We start from the raw sequence: 19,761 nt of genomic DNA on the forward strand, positions 1-19,761 counted from the left end.
TGATCATACAGCAGCAGTCTTGAGGCTTTGCTGTCTGGCTGCATTTCATTGATCAACAAAAGTATAATAAGAACAGGTTTTAGTTTCGTAATCTCTCTGCCATTTCCAGTTATCCACCGATAGGTAGTGCTGAGCAGGGGGTTAATTCAGTTGCAGACACACACTCTAGATGAAGCCAGGAGAGAAGCAAGTTCATGAAGCATCCGAGGGGAAGGGATGGGCTTTTGCAGCATCCTCAGCTGTAACCGGTGAGGCTATTCTTCCTTGGCTATTAGGCAGTGAAGGAGGCTTGTATTTGCTAGGAAGAAGTTTCCATTTCACGATGTTTCCAAGAAAGGACTATGCTTGTTTGCATACTCGTAACAGTGTTTGATGTCAATACTGTTGCTCTGAGCCTAACATCTGCTACCTTTTAGATAACTCTGGGGTTTCAAAATCATCAAGGTCTGAGATTTCCCGAGGCCTTAACCAACCCGACAATTATTTTCTGATTCCTTTCAACCTCTCTAGAGTACCGTGGACAAACTTATTAAGAAGACAAACCTAGCCCTCGTGGTTGGGACAAACAGCTGGAGAGAGCAGTTTATCGAAGCGATCACTGTCAGTGCTGGTGAGTGCTTTTCTCTGCATATTATAAATGATAATGTCCCAAGCTTACTTTTCCTGCCATCACCACTTGGTCTAGGTCAAAGCACCAAAGACTCCCCATGATAAAATTAAAAGAGAAATAAATGTATTTGTAATGTATATGCACATTTTGGGGACGAATTTAGACATTCTAAGATGAAGCAAATGTCTTCAAACAGGACATCCTTCTCTGTCTACATTGCATCTTTCTCTCTGGAAATAGACAAGATAAATTTAAAGCCTACTGTGTCTCTTACTTATGGATAGCCAATCACAGGGTTTTATCTGGAAAATTCCCTGAGAGCAGGAGAAGTGACCAAGTGCAGGTCAGAAAGGAACCATCAAAATCGTAGGTGGGACAGGGTGACATTAAGACACTTCACCACCATCATCTGCATCATTTTTCACTCTCTTCAACAACATCTAACAAATAAGTGTTTGCACTGGCTCTGGAAGTGAAAATAGAATCACATTCTGTTTCTTCCTATACAAGCAAAGTGCGGAGTTTTATGTAGGAAGATCCTGTAAAATTAAGAGTGTTGCAAACTCAAGGAGCCAGACACCTGAGGAAATTAAATTCAGAAAGAAGTATCCCTTTTCTGTGTCACCAAACCTTGTCCACTCTCTGTGTGATTGTAAAAAGGCGGAGAAAAGCCCCTTTCAACGATTCAGGAAAGCAACACTCTCGTGGGATTTTTCTGGTTTTCAGTTCTTCTGTTTCATTTCCACTGGTTCTTTCTCTTTAAAGATCCCCGCAGGCTCATTTTCTACTCCTGCAGCTAGTGAATAAAACTAGAATTTTCTAACTAGTGATTCCCAGACTGTAAAATATGGAAACAGCGTCACTAGCGGTTGGGTCATGACTTCTAACACAACCCCCTCCTTCCAATCTGCCACAGAATAATTTGACAGATCTCCCAAGTACTGTGGGAACAGAGGGTGATAAAAAACATTTGTGCCTGTTTATTATTAGTGCTGTTAATAATCACACTTTGGTTTCTTGCAATAGAGTATACAGTGGAAATTCATGAACAGTAAATGATGAGTAATTGCTTAGGGGAGTAGATTTGAAATTTACACATAAGTTCTAATGGAGGTGGGGACTCCCTGCCTTAGCCCTTTTAGACTTCTATGACAAAATACCATAGACTGGGTGACTTGTAAACTACAGAAACTTATTTCTGGCAGTTCTAGAGGCTGGAAGTCCAAGATGAAGGCCCTGGTAGATTTGGTGCCTGGTGAGAGCCTGCTTCCTGGTTCATAATCTTCTCACTCTGTCCCCACATAGGGGAAGGGATGAGGGAGCTCTCCAGGGTCTCTTTTATAAGGGCATTAATCCCATTGATGAGGACTTGGCCCTCATGATCTAATCATCTTCCAAAGGCCCCACCTCTATATACCATCATATTGAGAATTAGGTTTCAACATATGAATTTGGGAGGGACACAAATATTCAGTCTATAGTACTCCCTCATTATGGCTTGTATTTTTTCTATAAATCTAAGATTAATACCTGAGGCGTGAGCTATATTCCTTCTTCATAGAGAGAATAAAAACTAAAGGGACAAAGATAACTTGAATAAGAAACTGTTGACAAGGCCAGTGGTAGAAAATATTAAAAAATAACCAAATTATTTTATGGGCCTTGACATACTAGAATTGAAACATTAAAAGCAGCATAAGCCTTAACAGACCATTTCTAATAGTTTCCAGGTTTCCTTTGGCTGCAGATATATGAGTATTTGTATGATGATCACGAGCTGGACCTCATTCATTCATTTTTCTGTATGTCAGTCATTCATTGTTCTTGCTGAGAAGGATATGACAGTGAATGAAAAAGACAAATAAGCCTGCATGAAGCTTACCATCTAATTGCAGGAGACAGCAAATAAGTAAAATAAGCAAGAAGTCAAATAAGGTGTCTGTATGATGGTGAGCTAGTCATGGAGAACAACAAAGCCATGGAGGGAGGCAGGAAGTGTGCACAGAGGCTGCATTGGATGGTAGCCAAAAAGACGCCATCCATAGACACATCGATGCTGAATTTGCTTTTCTAGCCATGGAGTGGTTTGTGCTGGTTCATTCACACATTTTTGTAACTTTCAGGGACCCAGGTAAACATTTTATGGCCAGTCTATGGCAATGGAAAAGAGTGGTTTTAAACGGCAGGAGTGATTATGCTGCAAACAAAGTTGTGTATTTGCTCCTGGTTAGAATAGGTATACAGAGAAACAACTCTAAAGATGCTAAGACTTTCTTACTTTAAAGGGGAAGATTTTGGTTGGCCAGCACTTTCTTATGTTGAATCAAATCCTCTCGAAATCTCATGAGGTCGGTATTATGATCATCCTGACCTTCTGGAGGAAGAATCTGAGCCTCAGCAAGGCAACTTGCCTTTGGAAGGTAGCCCAGAGCCCTGATCTACCAAATACTAGCCCAATGTGCTGTCCACTGCCCTTAAGAGAGAGAAATTTCCAAGTGAGGAAAATTGATCCTCCCGTCTGGCTCATGGAGTGACGCTGGCCTTGTCACCTCTCCTGGAGCCATGGTTTCAGCACTTACATGATGGGAATAACTCCCACTCAGATCCTTTGAAGAACTGTTAATGAACGAAATGCCAAACCTCTCAAAGGTTCTTATTTATCGTGCAATATATTCTGTTTTATGTTTCTAAGTGACTGCTTGGGAACAAGACAAAATTCCTCAGAAATTTACAGGCTGCTGGGTAAAACTGATCTTCTTTACAATTTTGAGACAAAATATCAGAAAAGCTAACCCATAGCTTATAGCCATTAAATTACATGAAGGGCAGTTAGGAAGCTCAGTTGTTGTCATTATGATTAAATTTAAGTCTCTAAAGAATGTTAGTATTCTTGGGTTGTTAAATAGACAATACAGTTTGTAAAGCAGTATTTCTTGAAAACAGACTTTCATTAGATTTTAAGATTTCATGGCTAAATAGTTGAGAATCAGAAAGAGTTGCCTTATTAAAAATGTTAAATTGCTTTTAAATGGCTCTACTGAGAGCCTTTTTCCTGTGCAATTTTCTGCGCAAAATTGAGACGATCTATCTTGCTAAACAAAAGTAATACTTTTATAAATAGGATTTTGCTTCTCTTTCCCACTGATTATATTTATTTAAGCTAATTTCAGGGTAACCCCCTGGCTGTCTTTTGGTTCTCTTGTCTTCTCTGAATTTCATAGCTCAGTCCCTGGGCCTCCTATGACCATAATGTTTCTGTAAACCAAGTTCTTATAGTTCAACATTTGAAGAGTTAAAGGACTTATGAGACTCAAGGGATTAGGAAGGGATTATATAGTCATGACCTGGCAGTTCTCCTTCTATCTTTCCCTGGGTAGAATACCAGGAGCGGTAGCCTGCAACAGTGAAATGCCTGTCAGAAATTTACAAGGCAAGTCTAGTACCATCAGGTGCTTTAAGATGCGCCAGCCGCCGTATTTCCAAGGGAAGCCAGCACTCACTGTGTGTCTGGTTTGAATTTCCCCCAGTGCCGCCATCTTTGTAGTGTCTCGGCTAGGGCAGAATGGAGGGTTGGCTTTAAGAAATTGTGGACCAGCTGGGCTACGAGGGAGAAACAGATGTTTCAGGGAAGAGGGCAAAGGTTAGCTGGGTAAAGAGAACCAGAATGCCAGTGCCAGTTCCACAGCCAGCACACTGTTGTTCTTCCCAGCAGCCTTGGGCGGTGGTGAGGTGAAGGACAGAGGGATGGCAAGCCTGGCTTTGGAGTAAGATGTGGATTTGTGTCCCAGACCTCCAAAAACTCCCTGGGTGACTCTAGGCAGATTACTTCCCCTCTAAATCTCAGTCCCCTTGTGTGTAAAGTGGAGAAAACTGTTCCTCACTCATGGTGTTGCTCTAAGGATTGATCAAGGCAACACGTATTTTCACAAGGACTGTCTGTGCATTGGGATAGCACAGTTGGTTATTTGAGAGGCAAACTTCTGGAATATTCTACGATAAAATCTAACCAAATTTTGTGGAAAGGCAGTCAATTCAGTTTAATTACTAAGAAGGCTAAGTGACTAAAAACACTGGTTGACCTTTTTGTTTTGTAGTATTACACATGCCATTTGATAGATAAGGAAACTGAGATTCAGAAGAACAATGTGACTTGCTCAAGATGCCAAAGCTGGTAAATGTCAGCGCTGGGGTACATATCAGCCTGGGATTCTCTTCTGTGTGGAAAGTGCACTCACTCGCTGTGCCTGAGTCCTGAGTACACACACACGGAACACCTGTATACATACATACGCAGATGCACACAGACATGTATGCGTGTGTGCAAACACATGAACACACAGAGACACACATACATAAACATATGTGTGCATACATGCAGATACACAAAACACAGGCACAGAGACAGGCGCCTTATATGGCCTGTATCTTTATTCGTTTGCATAACTGAGCTGCAGATTGAAATATGAAGGGTTTTTTTTCCCCTTAATATTTGTTAAATCTCCTTAAGCCCAGCTCATGTTTCCTTCAGGGAAGGTGCCAGTCAATTCTCTAAAGAACAGAGGGAAGTGTTTGTTTCCCTAGGGGCATCTGTAGTCTTCTCCTGCCTAGTAATTGGTGACATTCTTTCAAGAACACCATCACACTGCCCTCTCTTTTACCTGATCATTTTAAGTCTCCCGCATTAAGGCTTTTTCTCAAATTCTTTTACTTTTGACATCAATTTTGCATATCTGATATAGTATCTGTTGGACTTCTCATAATGAAGGAACACTCAAAAGTGGCCAAAAAAAAAACCTTTTTGTAGTCTTGATTCTGTCTCTTGTCAACTGCATAACTTGACAAAGTATTTAATCTTTCCGAATTTGAGTGTCACCATCAGTAAAACGAGAGGGTTGGACTAGGCGAGTTCTAAGAAACCAGCCAGTGTAGAACTTTGGGAGCTCTGTGGATGTCTGCTGTAGTTGTACAGCAGCCCCGATGGCATCATGTTTCATGGACCACCTGATTCTGAGCAATGGAAAAAAAAAATACACTCTGCCCACCTTCCTGGCTTGCTTATATTAAATATTCAGCACAATAGCAGCATGCAATTCACATCTATTCTCCTAGAAGGAAAGGGATGAGAAGATAGTCTTCCATTGTAAAAAAAAGAAACGGAGTGAGAGGATGATTCAAATATTTCTAATTTTCTTCCTGCTTGGTAATTGGAGCCCAGAAATCCCTGTGGAATCCTTGACAGAAGAAGGGCAGACATTCAACAGGAGGCCAGGATCTTAGACGTGACTGGCCTGTCCACCCTCACTACACTTCACAATAGATTAAAATCAGAGACACCAACACCAGCTAAATAAACAGGTGGAGTGGGTGTGGTCTCCTGAGTCTACCATTCCAGTACGGAGACGAGCTCAGTTTGGGGGATGCTTCTGTCATCGGTCTTTCACCCATGCATGTTATGTAGAGTAATAAGTGCTCTCAGATAAACTGAATTATTTAATAGCAAAAACTGTCACCTCAATGGTGCCCCTGAACAATAATTCACTTGACAATCCTGTCAACCCGAAGACTGATCCACTGCCGAAGTCCTAAATAATAAATCATAAAAATGGTACCTCAAATGAGTTTCAAGGGGTTGCCGTGCCATCTGGTCTAAGCAGGAATCTTTCCAGGATCTATTATCGAACATCATTACTATGGAGACACTCTCATTACTTAATGTGTAAACCCCTGGGTCATATGAAAATCCCATTTAAGCAGTTGAAAAAAAATAATCCTGCTAGGTCAGGTTTGACACAGCCTTCGTGTGACTTTGAGAAAATCAGAAAAACAAAGAGGGAAGAGGGTGTTAGGGATTGGGAGTTTTGATTTTGTCCTGTTTCTTGTGTGACTATAAAGATTCTTAATTATCCTTTATGTAAAAATAGAAATTGACTGAGGTTCATGAAGAAAGATGAGGTTTCATGAGAAATGGCAAGTACAGTTACCTTTAAGGAAGTTGGTCAAAAACCTATGTATAAAATTTCAGCCCGGGGCTTCCCTGGTGGCGCAGTGGTTGAGAATCTGCCTGCCAGTGCAGGGGACACGGGTTCGAGCCCTGGTCTGGGAAGATCCCACGTGCCATGGAGCAGCTGGGCCCGTGAGCCACAATTGCTGAGCCTGCGCGTCTGGAGCCTGTGCCCCGCAACAAGAGAGGCCGCGATAGTGAGAGGCCTGCGCACCGCGATGAAGAGTGGCCCCCGCTCGCCGCAACTGGAGAAAGCCCTTGCACAGAAACGAAGACCCAACACAGCCAAAAATAAATAAATAAATAAATTTTAAAAATAATCTGTTTAAAAAAAAAAGCAAAACATTTAAAAAAAAAATTTCGGCCAACTTTCTGCTTAAATAATGTTACCGTTTATTGCTTGTCTACTATGTCAATGAAAATAATCAATAAACAATCTATAAGAAGAAGAGAAAAGAGTTTTATCTGAGCCAAACTGAAGACTATAGCCTGCAAGACAGTTTCCCAGATTACTCTGAGAAACTGCTCCTGAGAAGCATGTTTTTCAGCACAGTTTTATATCTCGTCAGAACAAAGAACATTATACAAGTCAGGGATACATTTCTTCAAGGTTTCAAGAAAAAAAAAAAAAAAAAAACAGACCAGCATGTACACAGCAAGTCCATATGGCCTTGGCACCTGGGAAGAGAGTCTTATCATGCAAGGAGGACCAGCATTGGAGTTCCAGGAAGGGAGGCATTTAAGTTTTATTTTTAACATGGACATTCTTTACTTCTGCTCCTTCTGGTCCAATGTGCCCTTTTCTTTAATAATTAAATCAGATATACAATGTGTGTTTGTTGGGCCACAAACAGGTTAGGCCATTGGAATGGATGACCTCTGTTTTGGGAACATGGAACTACTAAAGGGTCCTCTGAAGGACCTTTCATTTTCAGCAATAAATGTCAACTTACTCTCAGTGGCACTGCTATTTGAAATTTAGAGCTCTGGCTTTAATCAAATGAAATATCTGCCTTAGAGTACATGTTAGATAAACTGGATAATTACACCAACTTGGCCAAAGCTCATTTAACAGATCTAATGCTTAACACACACTGTCTAATGGTCACGTTAAATTCAGTAGCTGCTCTTCCTTGCTTTGAATAATGGTATCAGGAAAGTAAAGCTTCTTTAACTTTTTATCAGAGCCCCTATCAAAACTGCTCTCACTGGATTATAAATTAATCATAATTTTAATTTTTACCTTTAAAGTATATTTGAAAAGTATTTTTATCTTTCCTTAGAGTTAGAGTTATTATTCAAGATGTCATTTAGTATATTTAAAGAAAACATGATAAATTCCTACTTTAGGTTTTGTTTTTTTTCAGCAAATTAATTTTTTTTTCAGTGTTTTCTTATTTGCTTTGACCATCAGAAAGCTTAGTCAATTTTTTTTGTCCAAGTATTCAGTGTTCACTAAACTTACATGTCTGAAAGTGTCCTTTATTTCTGCCTTCTTCAGATATTTTTTGGTCCTGTTTTATCTTAAAATAGTTTAACTTTATTAATAGGTACAGATCTGCTCAAGTCCTCTTGGAAGTAGAAAGAGTCTAAATTAAAATACTTTTTTTTTTAACTTTGGGTTTATTTATTTATTTATTTATTTATTTATTTATTTATTTATTTATGGCTGTGTTGGGTCTTCGTTTCTGTGCGAGGGTTTTCTCTAGTTGCGGCAAGTGGGGGCCACTCTTCATCGCGGTGCGCTGGCCTCTCATTATCGCGGCCTCTCTTGTTGCGGAGCACAGGCTCCAGACGCGCAGGCTCAGTAATTGTGGCTCACGGGCCTAGTTGCTCTGCGGCATGTGGGATCTTCCCAGACCAGGGCTCGAACCCGTGTCCCCTGCATTGGCAGGCAGATTCTCAACCACTGCTCCACCAGGGAAGCCCTAAAATACTTTTTTTAACAACAGCAAATCTGTCCTATTTACCACTATTTCGCTAGTACCCAGGACAATGTTTGACGGTGATAAAAATTTGTTGAATAAAGAGTGAATGAATTTAGGTGGGAATCAATGTTTTCCAATCTACATGTAACTGGATTAAAAGCCTGTTTTCCCTATATCATACTGCCATGTCTGATCTAGAAAAAAATCTATATATACAGATACATACCCTCATCCACACATATGCCATGTTTCAAAGCGTTTCAGACACATTTAATTCATATATAATATACACAGAATGTACAGATATACAAATGCATGTAATTGTACCCATATAATACATTTATTTTTGCATATGCAAATTGGATATGCAAATCCATATTTAAAATTGCATTTTCTGTCAATTTCCTTAGTGGAATTTTAGTGTTTTTTGGCTGGTTATTATGATCCAAAATGAGAAAGAGGAAAAGCAGAGGGCATCAGTAACAAAGAGGATGACGGTAAGTTCCATAAAGAAACTATTTATGGCAGATATTCTAGGGCCATATGGGTAGGTAGATAAAGCAAATCTAGGCTATCTATCAACTTTAAAATGTCAGTGGTAGCAAAATAAAATGTTGAATCAGGTAGCTTCAACTCTTAGTTTCAGAAAGAGGCAGGCCAGCCACACAGCGGTGAGAGAACAAGAAGGCGGGAGAAGCAAGCAATTATTTTCTGGCCCCTGGATATGCTTTAGCTAATATTTCTGAAAAGAATACTGGCTTGTTGGGCTGTTTTTCTCTTAAATTGCTTACTACAAAATCTTGAGGAAAACACTGTACCAAAGGCTTGGGAATGATTCAGCGTTCTTATTTGTGAGCCTGGAGTCACGTCTCTAATGCGGTTTAGAGGAGAGGCAGCAGCTCAGCTCTGCAAAGAATGCGCCATCACTGGATCCAGTAGCTCTTTTGTTGGCTTCGGCTGCTGCGATGTGAATACAGTTTTAGTTGTTGCTTCCAAATCAATGCACGAGGTATTGAGGGGGGGTTTCATCCCAAGGCGGAAGCCTTTGTACAGTGTTTCCAGTGGGGGAAACATTTCAGCATAATCCAGTGAGGTGGAAGGAGGAGAAAACATAACCAATCCCCCCCCCAAACACACACACACACACACACACACACACACACACACAGCACAGAGGCGGAGGAGCCTTGTGAAAGTGACTTGCAGCATTAATTCTTGCTGTTAACAGCCTGCTGTCTTGATAAAAACCTTGTCATTCTGACTCCTGCAGTGAAAAGCCACTTGCATGAACCAACAGGCTTTGACACCACCCAACAGCCCTTGCCTCTCTCCTGCCTTGCCTGTGCCTGTTCACATCTGGCTGGGTGTTGTCTCTTCTGTCCTGAGAAAGCATCTTAGACCAGAATCCTGGTGCAGACCTGAAAAGGAGCTTACTGATTAGCTAGTCCAACCTTGCTTTTTTTAATAAATAAGAAGCTGAGACCAGAGAGGGAAAGAATTCCCTCCAAGGTCACACAGAGGCTGTTTCAGAATCCAGGGTACTTGCTACACCACACAGCACCGCTCTCATTCTTCTTTCCAAGTTGGCATTTATGGAACCAGAACCTTTGCCCTTATTCCATGCCTGTCCCCTGATGTCACCTAAGGACCTCTGGGTTTCTTGATGACGTGATGCTTCAGGATTAAGTGAAGCAAAGACCACAACTTTCTTGGGCCAACAGTTTAGCAGCATTCAAAGAAGTATGAAATTAGAACACTCCCTAACACCATACACAAAAATAAACTCAAACTGGATTAAAGACCTAAATGTAAAGCCAGACACTATCAAACTCTTAGAGGAAAACATAGGCAGAACACTCTATGACATAAATCACAGCAAGATCCTTTTTGACCCAGCTCCTAGAGAAATGGAAATAAAAACAAAAATAAACAAATGGGACCTAATGAAACTTCAAAGCTTTTGCACAGCAAAGGAAACCATAAACAAGACCAAAAGACAACCCTCACAATGGGAGAAAATATTTGCAAATGAAGCAACTGACAAAGGATTAACCTCCAAAATTTACAAGTAGCTCATGCAGCTCAATAACAAAAAAACAAACAACCCAATCCAAAAATGGGCAGAAGACCTAAATAGACATTTCTCCAAAGAACACATACAGATGGCCAACAAACACATGAAAGAATGCTCAACATCATTAATCATTAGAGAAATGCAAATCAAAACTACAATGAGATATCATCTCACACCAGTCAGAATGGCCATCATCAAAAAATCTAGAAACAATAAATGCTGGAGAGGGTGTGGAGAAAAGGGAACACTCTTGCACTGTTGGTGGGAATGTAAATTGATAACAGCCACTATGGAGAACAGTATGGAGGTTCCTTAAAAACCTAAAAATAGAACTACCATATGACCCAGCAATCCCACTACTGGGCATATACCCTGAGAAAACCATAATTCAAAAAGAGTCATGTACCACAATGTTCATTGCAGCTCTGTTTACAATAGCCAGGATATGGAAGCAACCTAAGTGTCCATCATCGGATGAATGGATAAAGAAGATGTGGCACATATATACAATGGAATATTACTCAGCCATAAAAAGAAACGAAATTGAGTTATTTGTAGTGAGGTGGATGGAGTTAGAGTCTGTCATACAGAGTGAAGTAAGTCAGAAAGAGAAAAACAAATACAGTATGCTAACACATATATACGGAATCTAAGGAAAAAAAAAGTCATGAAGAACCTAGTGGTAAGACGGGAATAAAGACACAGACCTACTAGAGAATGGACTTGAGCGTATGGGAAGGGGGGAAGGGTAAGCTGTGACAAAGTGGGAGAGTGGCATGGACATATATACACTACCAAACGTAAAATAGATAGCTAGTGGGAAGCAGCCACATAGCACAGGGAGATCAGCTCGGTGCTTTGTGACCACCTAGAGGGGTGGGAGAAGGGGGGTGGGAGAGGGAGGGTGGGAGGGAGGGAGATGCAAGAGGGAAGAGATATGGGAACATATGTATATGTATAACTGATTCACTTTGTTATAAAGCAGAAACTAACACACCATTGTAAAGCAATTATACTCCAATAAAGATGTTAAAAAAAAACAAAAACAAAAACAAAGAAGTGAATGGCCCTGCTCTTGATGAATAGTTGTTTTGTGTTCACACCAGCCTCACATGGCAACCCTGTGCAGTAGGTATTCATGAACCTGTTTACAAGATGGGGAAACAGAAGTTGGGATTCACACTTGGACCCATAGGTTCTGGTTCCAAGGTTGGTACTCTTTCCATCTTGTCACACTTGTGCATCCCAGAATCTAATGCCCGTAGGCCACAAGCTTATTACTTTTATTCCTCATACTTTTCTCTTGCCTCAGGGCTTGTGCATAAGTTTTTTCCCCTGCATGGAAGGCTTTCCCTTCATGTCTGGATGTTCTCAGCATTAAGGTCTCAGCTCACAGGTCACCACCTCAGAGGAGTTTCTGTACAACCCAGTTACTCTTTATTAAACTATCTGACTTCAGTGTCTTCAGAGCCCAGATCAACATCTGAAATGATGTTTGTTCATTCGTTTTACTTGATTACTATCAATCTCTCCTTACCAGAATGGACATTTTATGGGGTCTTATTTGTCTGCATTTTCAATGCCTAGAACTGTACCTGACACGTAAATGATGAATAAATATTCACTGCAGATAACGAATGGTACAAATAAAGTTAACTCTTTTAACCACTGCATTCCCTTTGAAGAAGAGGTTTATTGGTTATTTTACTAGGGATATTGGTTCAGGTTAGAGGTTCAGCCTAGGCTTATGGTACAAAACAGTGACCTGAAATACTTTTAGAGATCAGACCTATAGATGTAACAGCATTTTCTCCATGCCTTAACCAAATAAGGAAGCTAGGCCACAGACATTGATAATGAGAGGGGAAGGGATATTTTAAAGATGCTTTATATTAAAGAAAAGCATCAAACAGCTCCATTACAGGATTTTTTTTTTTATGAGAGATGAAAAAATCCACTGACGAACAGACAAATCTGATTGTCAACACCCACCTTAGGCAGCCTACCCTTTAAAGGAAGTGTTCACGTGCAGTCAGGGAACAGGACGCTCCATCTGAATTCCACTAAGGAGCTAATCCTCTTGTCCAAAACCGGTTTCACTACATATAAGATTCTCACTTCTCTTTAAAAAAGTCTCATTTATCTTTTCGACAGCACCAAAGAGAAATTTAGCTGAGGCTAGACTTTGTTTCCAGGAGATGAATCTGTGAGTTGCCCAAGAACATGGAAATCATCAAAGCCTCTTTGCTGTCAGTGCAGAGTCCTGTTTACTGGCATCTCAATGAAAATCACAACAGAGAGAAGAGAGCAGGGACGAGCAGATGAGGGGCACCCTGAATGACTGCAGTCACTTTGTATTGTGCAAACCGAGGCCATGATGAGATTTCTAGATACCCCACTTTCATCACCACTTTGCCGGCAGATCAACTCACAAACCCCAGGATCAGAAGAAAGTCCCTTCAAGTGGTCCTGAGACCAGGAAAGCAATCACAAAGCAGGGGAGTTGTCTTTGCCCAAGAGCTATCTAGAGTCCATTCCATTCTCTATGCAGAGAGATTGATGTTTGCCACAGTATGAAGAAAATCCCACTTCCCCCCAGGGCTGATATAAACCACTAGTAGAGGATTTTCCCAAAGAGTAAAAGAAAACCAGACTCTTTAGGAAGAAGAAAGGAAGTAGGACCATCCATTCATTCCCTGAAAGAGCATTCAATATTTTATACATGGTAGCATATGCAGGGGTTTATTTTAAGGAGGTAGGTTATTTCCCAATTACACTTTTCATAGAGTAATGCCAGATGAGCTTAGATTTTTATCAGATTGGATTGTTGCTGGACAAACCACAGAGATTTTTTTTCTCTGGGAAAAATGGGTCAAGTAATTGCAATAAAGTGATGGAAAGAGTATAAATCTCATCAGCAAGTCACTTAAACTGTGAGCCTTCGTTTCTTCATCTTTAAAATGGAGAAAATAATACCTACATTACCAGGTTGCTGGGAGATTGAGTGGAATGTGTGTATTGACCCATATGCATGAAGGTAGGCACTTAGTAAGTGAATCTGAATTTATAGTTGAATCGCAGAGCAGCATCTTAAGAGAATCTAGATCGTCTTTGTGCTCCTCTGCATGTGGGGCAACCTTTGATACACATCTACCCTTTATATAAATGTCAACATTTTCCTAGGACATAATGTTGATTTTTGTTGTTGTTGACAATTACAGGGTTATTGCTGCCCAAACAGTTCCTCCAACGCTCAGCTTCCCACACTCCAGGAGGCTAATTCAGACACAGCTGCTGGTATTTACAAAGAGTTATCAGAGCCCTCGGTCCAGTCTTGGAATCTAGTGTGCCCACGTACTACCCACTTTATCTAAACTAGCAGGAGGCATCTACACTTGCTGAGTATCACTTCTACTTTTTGCAAGTTTTATTTCTTAGGTGCTCCAGTCTGCAGGCAAGATGCTCCTCTATTGCAAGAGCCTGAAGTTCTGTTAATCCTACAATCAGTAAAGGGTAAGAGGACACTCTGAATTTCAAGACTCAACCTGACTTGGAGTGATTTTGCAAAAATAAAGCTTGGGGCAAAAATCACATGTGACTAATTATGTCAGCCCACAGTCGTTTAGAAGCCCTCAGCTCACATAGAGGAATTCTTTAAAAAGAAAGAGGCTAAGCAATCGAGTTTCAGCTTTAAACTGATTCATTTGGCTAATAATCAAACTTGCATGGAGCTAGAACTCCTTAGTGGATCCGTTTTTCATTTAGACAGTGGCCACATTTGCTGAGAAATATTTCTGTCACGTTAGATATTTCTTGTGCTGTGTTAACCATCCTAACAAGGTCCATAATGACCTAAACTATTAAGCACTCTGTTCTTTGTGGAAAATTTCACCCAGGGGTTCGTTTGTTTCCAACAGGGTTGAAAGTTATGCACAGAGAGTGAGTTGCCTTCAAGTGTCCCTTTCAGGATTGTCACACATCACCTGTCCCTAGCCGCCCAAGTATGGGCTGAAACTAGCACAGGTCCTGTGGGGCAGAATGGCCCATAGCTATCTCTGGCTTGGAAGTAGATGGTGGGGATGACTAACAGGGCCTGTATAGGTGTTCTCTCCATCTAAGAACAGGCCAGAAGTTCAAGTCACAAAGCTGCAGCAGTCTTGAACTCATATTTCTTACAACATGATGTTGATATCCAGTGCATCTCTCCAGGGAAATAGAATGAAAACTAGAGATCAGTCAAGTCTCTAGAATAAAGGACATACTCCTAGCTGTGGGTGTCTAGGTACCGTGGATTTTAGGCCTGGGGTCTCCACACTAATTCTGATCCCCACGACTTAGTAAAGACGGGCCTCTTGGTATATGACCAGGCTTGCTCTCAGGCCTTTGGCTGCAGGGGATGAGGGCAGTGAGACTAGAGACCATCAGAAGGGCCCACAGCCCGCCACCCCCAAGGACAACTAGCCACACCAAGAGACTTTGTCATAATCCAAATACATTTTAAAGAAGGCTTCAAGAATGACACTTCTTAGAAAGAGCTGGTATGATATCAAGGTTCGAGTTTTCTCATGACAAAGTTTTACATGGACTGAAAAGACAGTTAAGTAATCACTTCTTTTAATCACTTCCTATAAGGGTAGGTGAAAGATTGTACAATTGCGTCCCCCAAAATCAATTACGCTAGTGTGGAAAATGGAAGACATGACCTAGAAATGGCTTTGGAACAGTGGATTGTTGGTGTTGGTTTACTCGTATGACAATGTGTGATGTCAGTCCAACGTGTTCATTAACAAAAGTGCCCAGAATGAGGATGGCGAAAGATCTTCCCCGATGCAGGCAAATAAGCGCCTCTTGGAGTTGCATTCAGCTCCACGCACTGCATTCTAAAAAAGAAGGCTGTGTACGTGTCAGTCCCAAACTCCCAATCTATCCCTTCCCCCTACCCTTCCATGTACACGCTGCTCTATTTAAAACAGGTAACCAACAAGGACCTACTGCATAACACAGGGAACACTGCTCAGTATTCTGTAATAACCTAAATGGGAAAAGAATTTGAAAAAGAATAGATACATGTATGTGTATAACTGAATCACTTTGCTGTACACCTGGAACTCACACAACATTGTTAATCAACTATACGCCAATAGAAAATAAAAAGTAAAAAAAGAAGACTGCTCAGAGGAGCATGGCCAGACTGAACTTGGAGCGAGGACTGAGGGTGAAATGAGAGGAGCCAGCTTCAAGTACCTGAAGGAATGTCATGTGGAACACGATTAAACTTACTCCACGTGGCTTAAGGAATGGGACCCGGACAAATGAATGGACCTACCAGCCCAAGCTGACAGCCAGAGCTGTTAAAATGTGCATTGTGAGACTATGAATTCCCTAATAGCTGAGACTCTCAAGTGTGGCATGGGTGACTATTTGGCAAAGAGATTTTAAAGAAATTCACATTAAACAGGGAGCTGACATTGGCAAGCTCCAAAACCCTTCCAGTGCTTTAAGTTCAGGTATTTCTCTAATCCCCACACGTTTCATTTGATAGAAGCAAATGTCTGTATTCTTTCCCTGTGCTTTGGCAACTCACAGATCTAGAAATTTGAGTGAATTGTGTTTTGAGATCTCTGTTGATAAGGAATTATCTTGCAATATACTTGGAAGAAAAGTTGCTGACATCTTCTACTTTGCATCAGAGAATAAGTATTTGGCCAAAAAGTTTGCTCGGTTTTTTCTGTAAGGTGAACAAAAATTCATCAGTTGAACCAGTTCTCAGTTTGTTCTCTTAAAATTAGAAGGGGTAAAAAAAAAAAAAAAATTAGAAGGGGTAAATTAGCTGATTGCTAAAGTTTCTTTCATTTAAAATATTTAGTAACTTTGTAAGAACCTTTGAATAAGAGAAATGGAAATATACAACAGAAGAGTAGAACTTGATTTATAATTATTGTGTATCGGGTTGCAAAAAAAAAAAGTGATAGCTATGGAAGAGAAAGCCCATTCAGTAACAAATTAGCTTGTTAATCTGTTTGAAGAGAACAAATCTTTGTGCTTAGAAACCAAAGAGACACAAAATCAAATCAACCACATGGGAAAAAAGGAATAAAATTTCAGAAAGAAATTACGCCCAACACAATGTCTACAGAATGAGGAAAACCACTGTAGTGATCTACCTTGATGGTTATTGATTTGTATATTACATGAGGCTGCTGAGTAACGCTTACCGGGCTTAGAATATCACATGGAAGGCAGTGTGGTTGCCCACACATATCATCCTAAATCCATCGTGTCATACTCCCGGAAAGCATTCTAATCATTCTCATTATTCTCATAGTCTTGCAAAATAAAAATGGACTAATTATAAATAACTGAATATCTAGAAGGAATTGATAGTCAGTTTCTCAGATTAACAAGATTCTCTAAACTGCTTTCCATTACAGAGTTGTGATAATTTAGGCCAGTTTCCCAAATTCTAGAGTGAAGAGCTAGATGCAAACCAGGATGTTTGATTCAAATGATTAGCCTTTGATGACTGGAAATGAGAATAACTTGCCACACTCTAGAGATTCAAACTCAGCCGTAACCATGATGCTCTCCCTTACTGTATTGTCTTGTCTCCTGGGTTTAGGTGGTCCCCAGGAGCTCGAGAAAGAGCATATGGGTGACTGCCAAAAACATATCATATCTAGAAAGTAAATTAGAATACAAACATTACTGATGATGCAACATCATTTTTACAGTCCTACAAAAAGGCAACATTGCATTTCTATAGCATGGGGCATCAGAAGAATTCTCATGTTCAAACTTTGAATCAGTGTGTGACGATCGATGCTGTAGTCCTCCACTTGCTTCAGCAAGACATCATGGGAAGTAAAACGTTCCCTGGGCTGTTAGATCAAATCCCAACTCAGTCACTTACTGACTGTGTTATTATTTTATTTTATTTAAAAAAAAATTTTTTTTTAATATGAAGCTGATATCTCTGGTGATCTTTTTATAGTTTATTTATTTATTTATTTACTTATTTATGGCTGTGTTGGGTCTTCGTTTCTGCGTGAGGGCTTTCTCTAGTTGTGGCAAGCGGGGGCCACTCTTCATCGCGGTGCACGGGCCTCTCACTATCGCGGCCTCTCTTGTTGCGGAGCACAGGCTCCAGACGTGCAGGCTCAGTAATTGTGGCTCACAGGCCCAGCTGCTCTGCGGCATGTGGGATCTTCCCAGACCAGGGCTCGAACCCGTGTGCCCTGCATTGACAGGCAGATTCTCAACCACTGCGCCACCAGGGAAGCCCTGTGTTATTATTTTAGAAAGTCACTTAACATCTCTGAACTTCACCTGTACGATGGGATTAATGATGCGGTTATTGTAGGGACTAAATAAGATCAGGTATGTGAAAAAAGTTAGCTCAGTGCCTGACATTTAGTAGACACCCCATCATGTTCTCTCCCTCTGTTCCTTTCTTCCTTTTTTCTTCTTAAAACCAAGCAGCTCAGGGAAGCTGTAGTGATAACGGCTCATTCAAACAGAATATAGATTCTGTGCAATCAAGATGCTCAGATCATATTGATTTACTGCCTTTCTTCTGACAAATAACAATGACGGAATATAGCACATCTGTCTGTAAAGGGGTTTGCAGTTTGACAAAGGACTTGGACATTCCCTCTCCTGGTCCTCACAATAGCTCTGTGATGTGGGAGTTAGGAAGCTCTTCTGATGAGGAATTGAGGCCCAGGAAGGTCAAGTGTCTTGCCCCCAAACAAGCTATCAGAACCAGAAATTGACTTAAGTCTTCAGACCCAAATGTCCATTACACCCCAGCAGCCTCTATTTGGAGCTCTTAAAGTTCTCCCTGAGGCCAAACCCTGAGCATCTCATAGAAGAATACAAATTAACACCTGGTTTACTTTAGCTGCTGTGTACTCTGCAGGTGCCAAGCCCAGGGATTGCCTTTCTTGATCAATTAATTGTGCTGACAATGCCCTTGTTCTCATGCTCCAGAGCAGGGCCAGGGCAAGTACTATTATATCAGTAGTTGAAGGGAGGCTCTGTCCACTCTCTGTGGTTTTAATGATTAGACTACTTCTGTAGTTACATTTAGGAAGTCCAGTATGAATCAAGGAAACCATTTTAAAAGCCATGGGAGGGATTAATCAAATACAGCTTGTTTGTTATCTTCCCATTAGTGAAATCCATAAAGCTGAAAGGAAGGATTCTGGGATAAGAGGATCCTTTGTTTGGGATCCTATAAAAGGAAACCCACCAACCTGCCTGTTTCTTTGCTAATACATAAGAGAGACTTGAAAGAATTACATAGCGTCCAGTAACCCTGAGCTGGCAAACATACCAGCAAATTACTGTCATCTCTACCATCACATAAAAGATGCTCCAGGTGTGTGTGTGTGTGTGTGTGTGTGTGTTTTAATGCTCCATTGCTCTTTGCAAGGAGCACACTTTTTAGTCCAGATGGTGATGAATGAACATAATATTTCTTTGTCTGTCTCCAAGACAAGGTAATTGTGCATCATACATGGCAGTCAGGGGTCATTTTTAATATTTAAATAACATCTGAGTGGGAGATTAAAATTTATAAAGAGCAGTGAGATCCCAGGAAAAAGATGGGAAGCCACTTCTACTTTCAAATGCAATAAAACAGATGGGCCTCCCGGTCCAGACTTAAGCATTAAGATGTTTAATATTCCTTATAATGTTGGAAGCCTACAGAAGGAAATTCTCCCTCTCTCTCTCTCTCTCTCTTGCATGCACACACACACACACATTTTGCATTGTACACTTACAAGTCATAAAGTTAATTCCAGAGGGCAATATTAGATTTTGTTTTTAAAAGCCTAGAATGTCACCTTAGGACCCAGCATCTTGACTAAGTAATTAAATAATGATGGGGAAACACAGTAACAATCCTAAGTGGAGGAAAATAATGATAACTACCATGATAATCATTACCTTGAAATATCCTCAGACACTTTGCAGAGATGATCTAATTATTCCCCTGCACATCCCTCATGGGAAAGGTGTTATTATTTCCCTCTTGAAGACAAATACAACATCTACTCTCAATTTATAAGTGTCATTTCTTCTCAGAAGCTTCATTATTTGTTTTCTTGTTCGTCTCCACAGTATGAGACTTAGACACCCCAAA

At 40.6% G+C, this 19,761-nt stretch overlaps 1 protein-coding gene across 11 annotated transcripts in view; it reads left to right on the plus strand.

The window, feature by feature from the left end:
- The window catches only part of SLC8A1 (solute carrier family 8 member A1), a 413,446-nt gene that overhangs the window by 340,167 nt on the left and 53,518 nt on the right, over window positions 1-19,761 (plus strand). For all 11 annotated transcript variants that reach the window (XM_007167113.3, XM_028162332.2, XM_057558357.1 and 8 more), the window contains one exon: window positions 511-610. In XM_007167113.3, the coding sequence (XP_007167175.1) occupies window positions 511-610 (100 nt within the window). The remainder of the gene's footprint in view (window positions 1-510; window positions 611-19,761) is intronic.

The sequence above is a fragment of the Balaenoptera acutorostrata genome, chromosome 12 (assembly GCF_949987535.1).
Source record: "Balaenoptera acutorostrata chromosome 12, mBalAcu1.1, whole genome shotgun sequence".
NCBI classification, from domain to species: Eukaryota; Metazoa; Chordata; class Mammalia; order Artiodactyla; family Balaenopteridae; genus Balaenoptera; species Balaenoptera acutorostrata.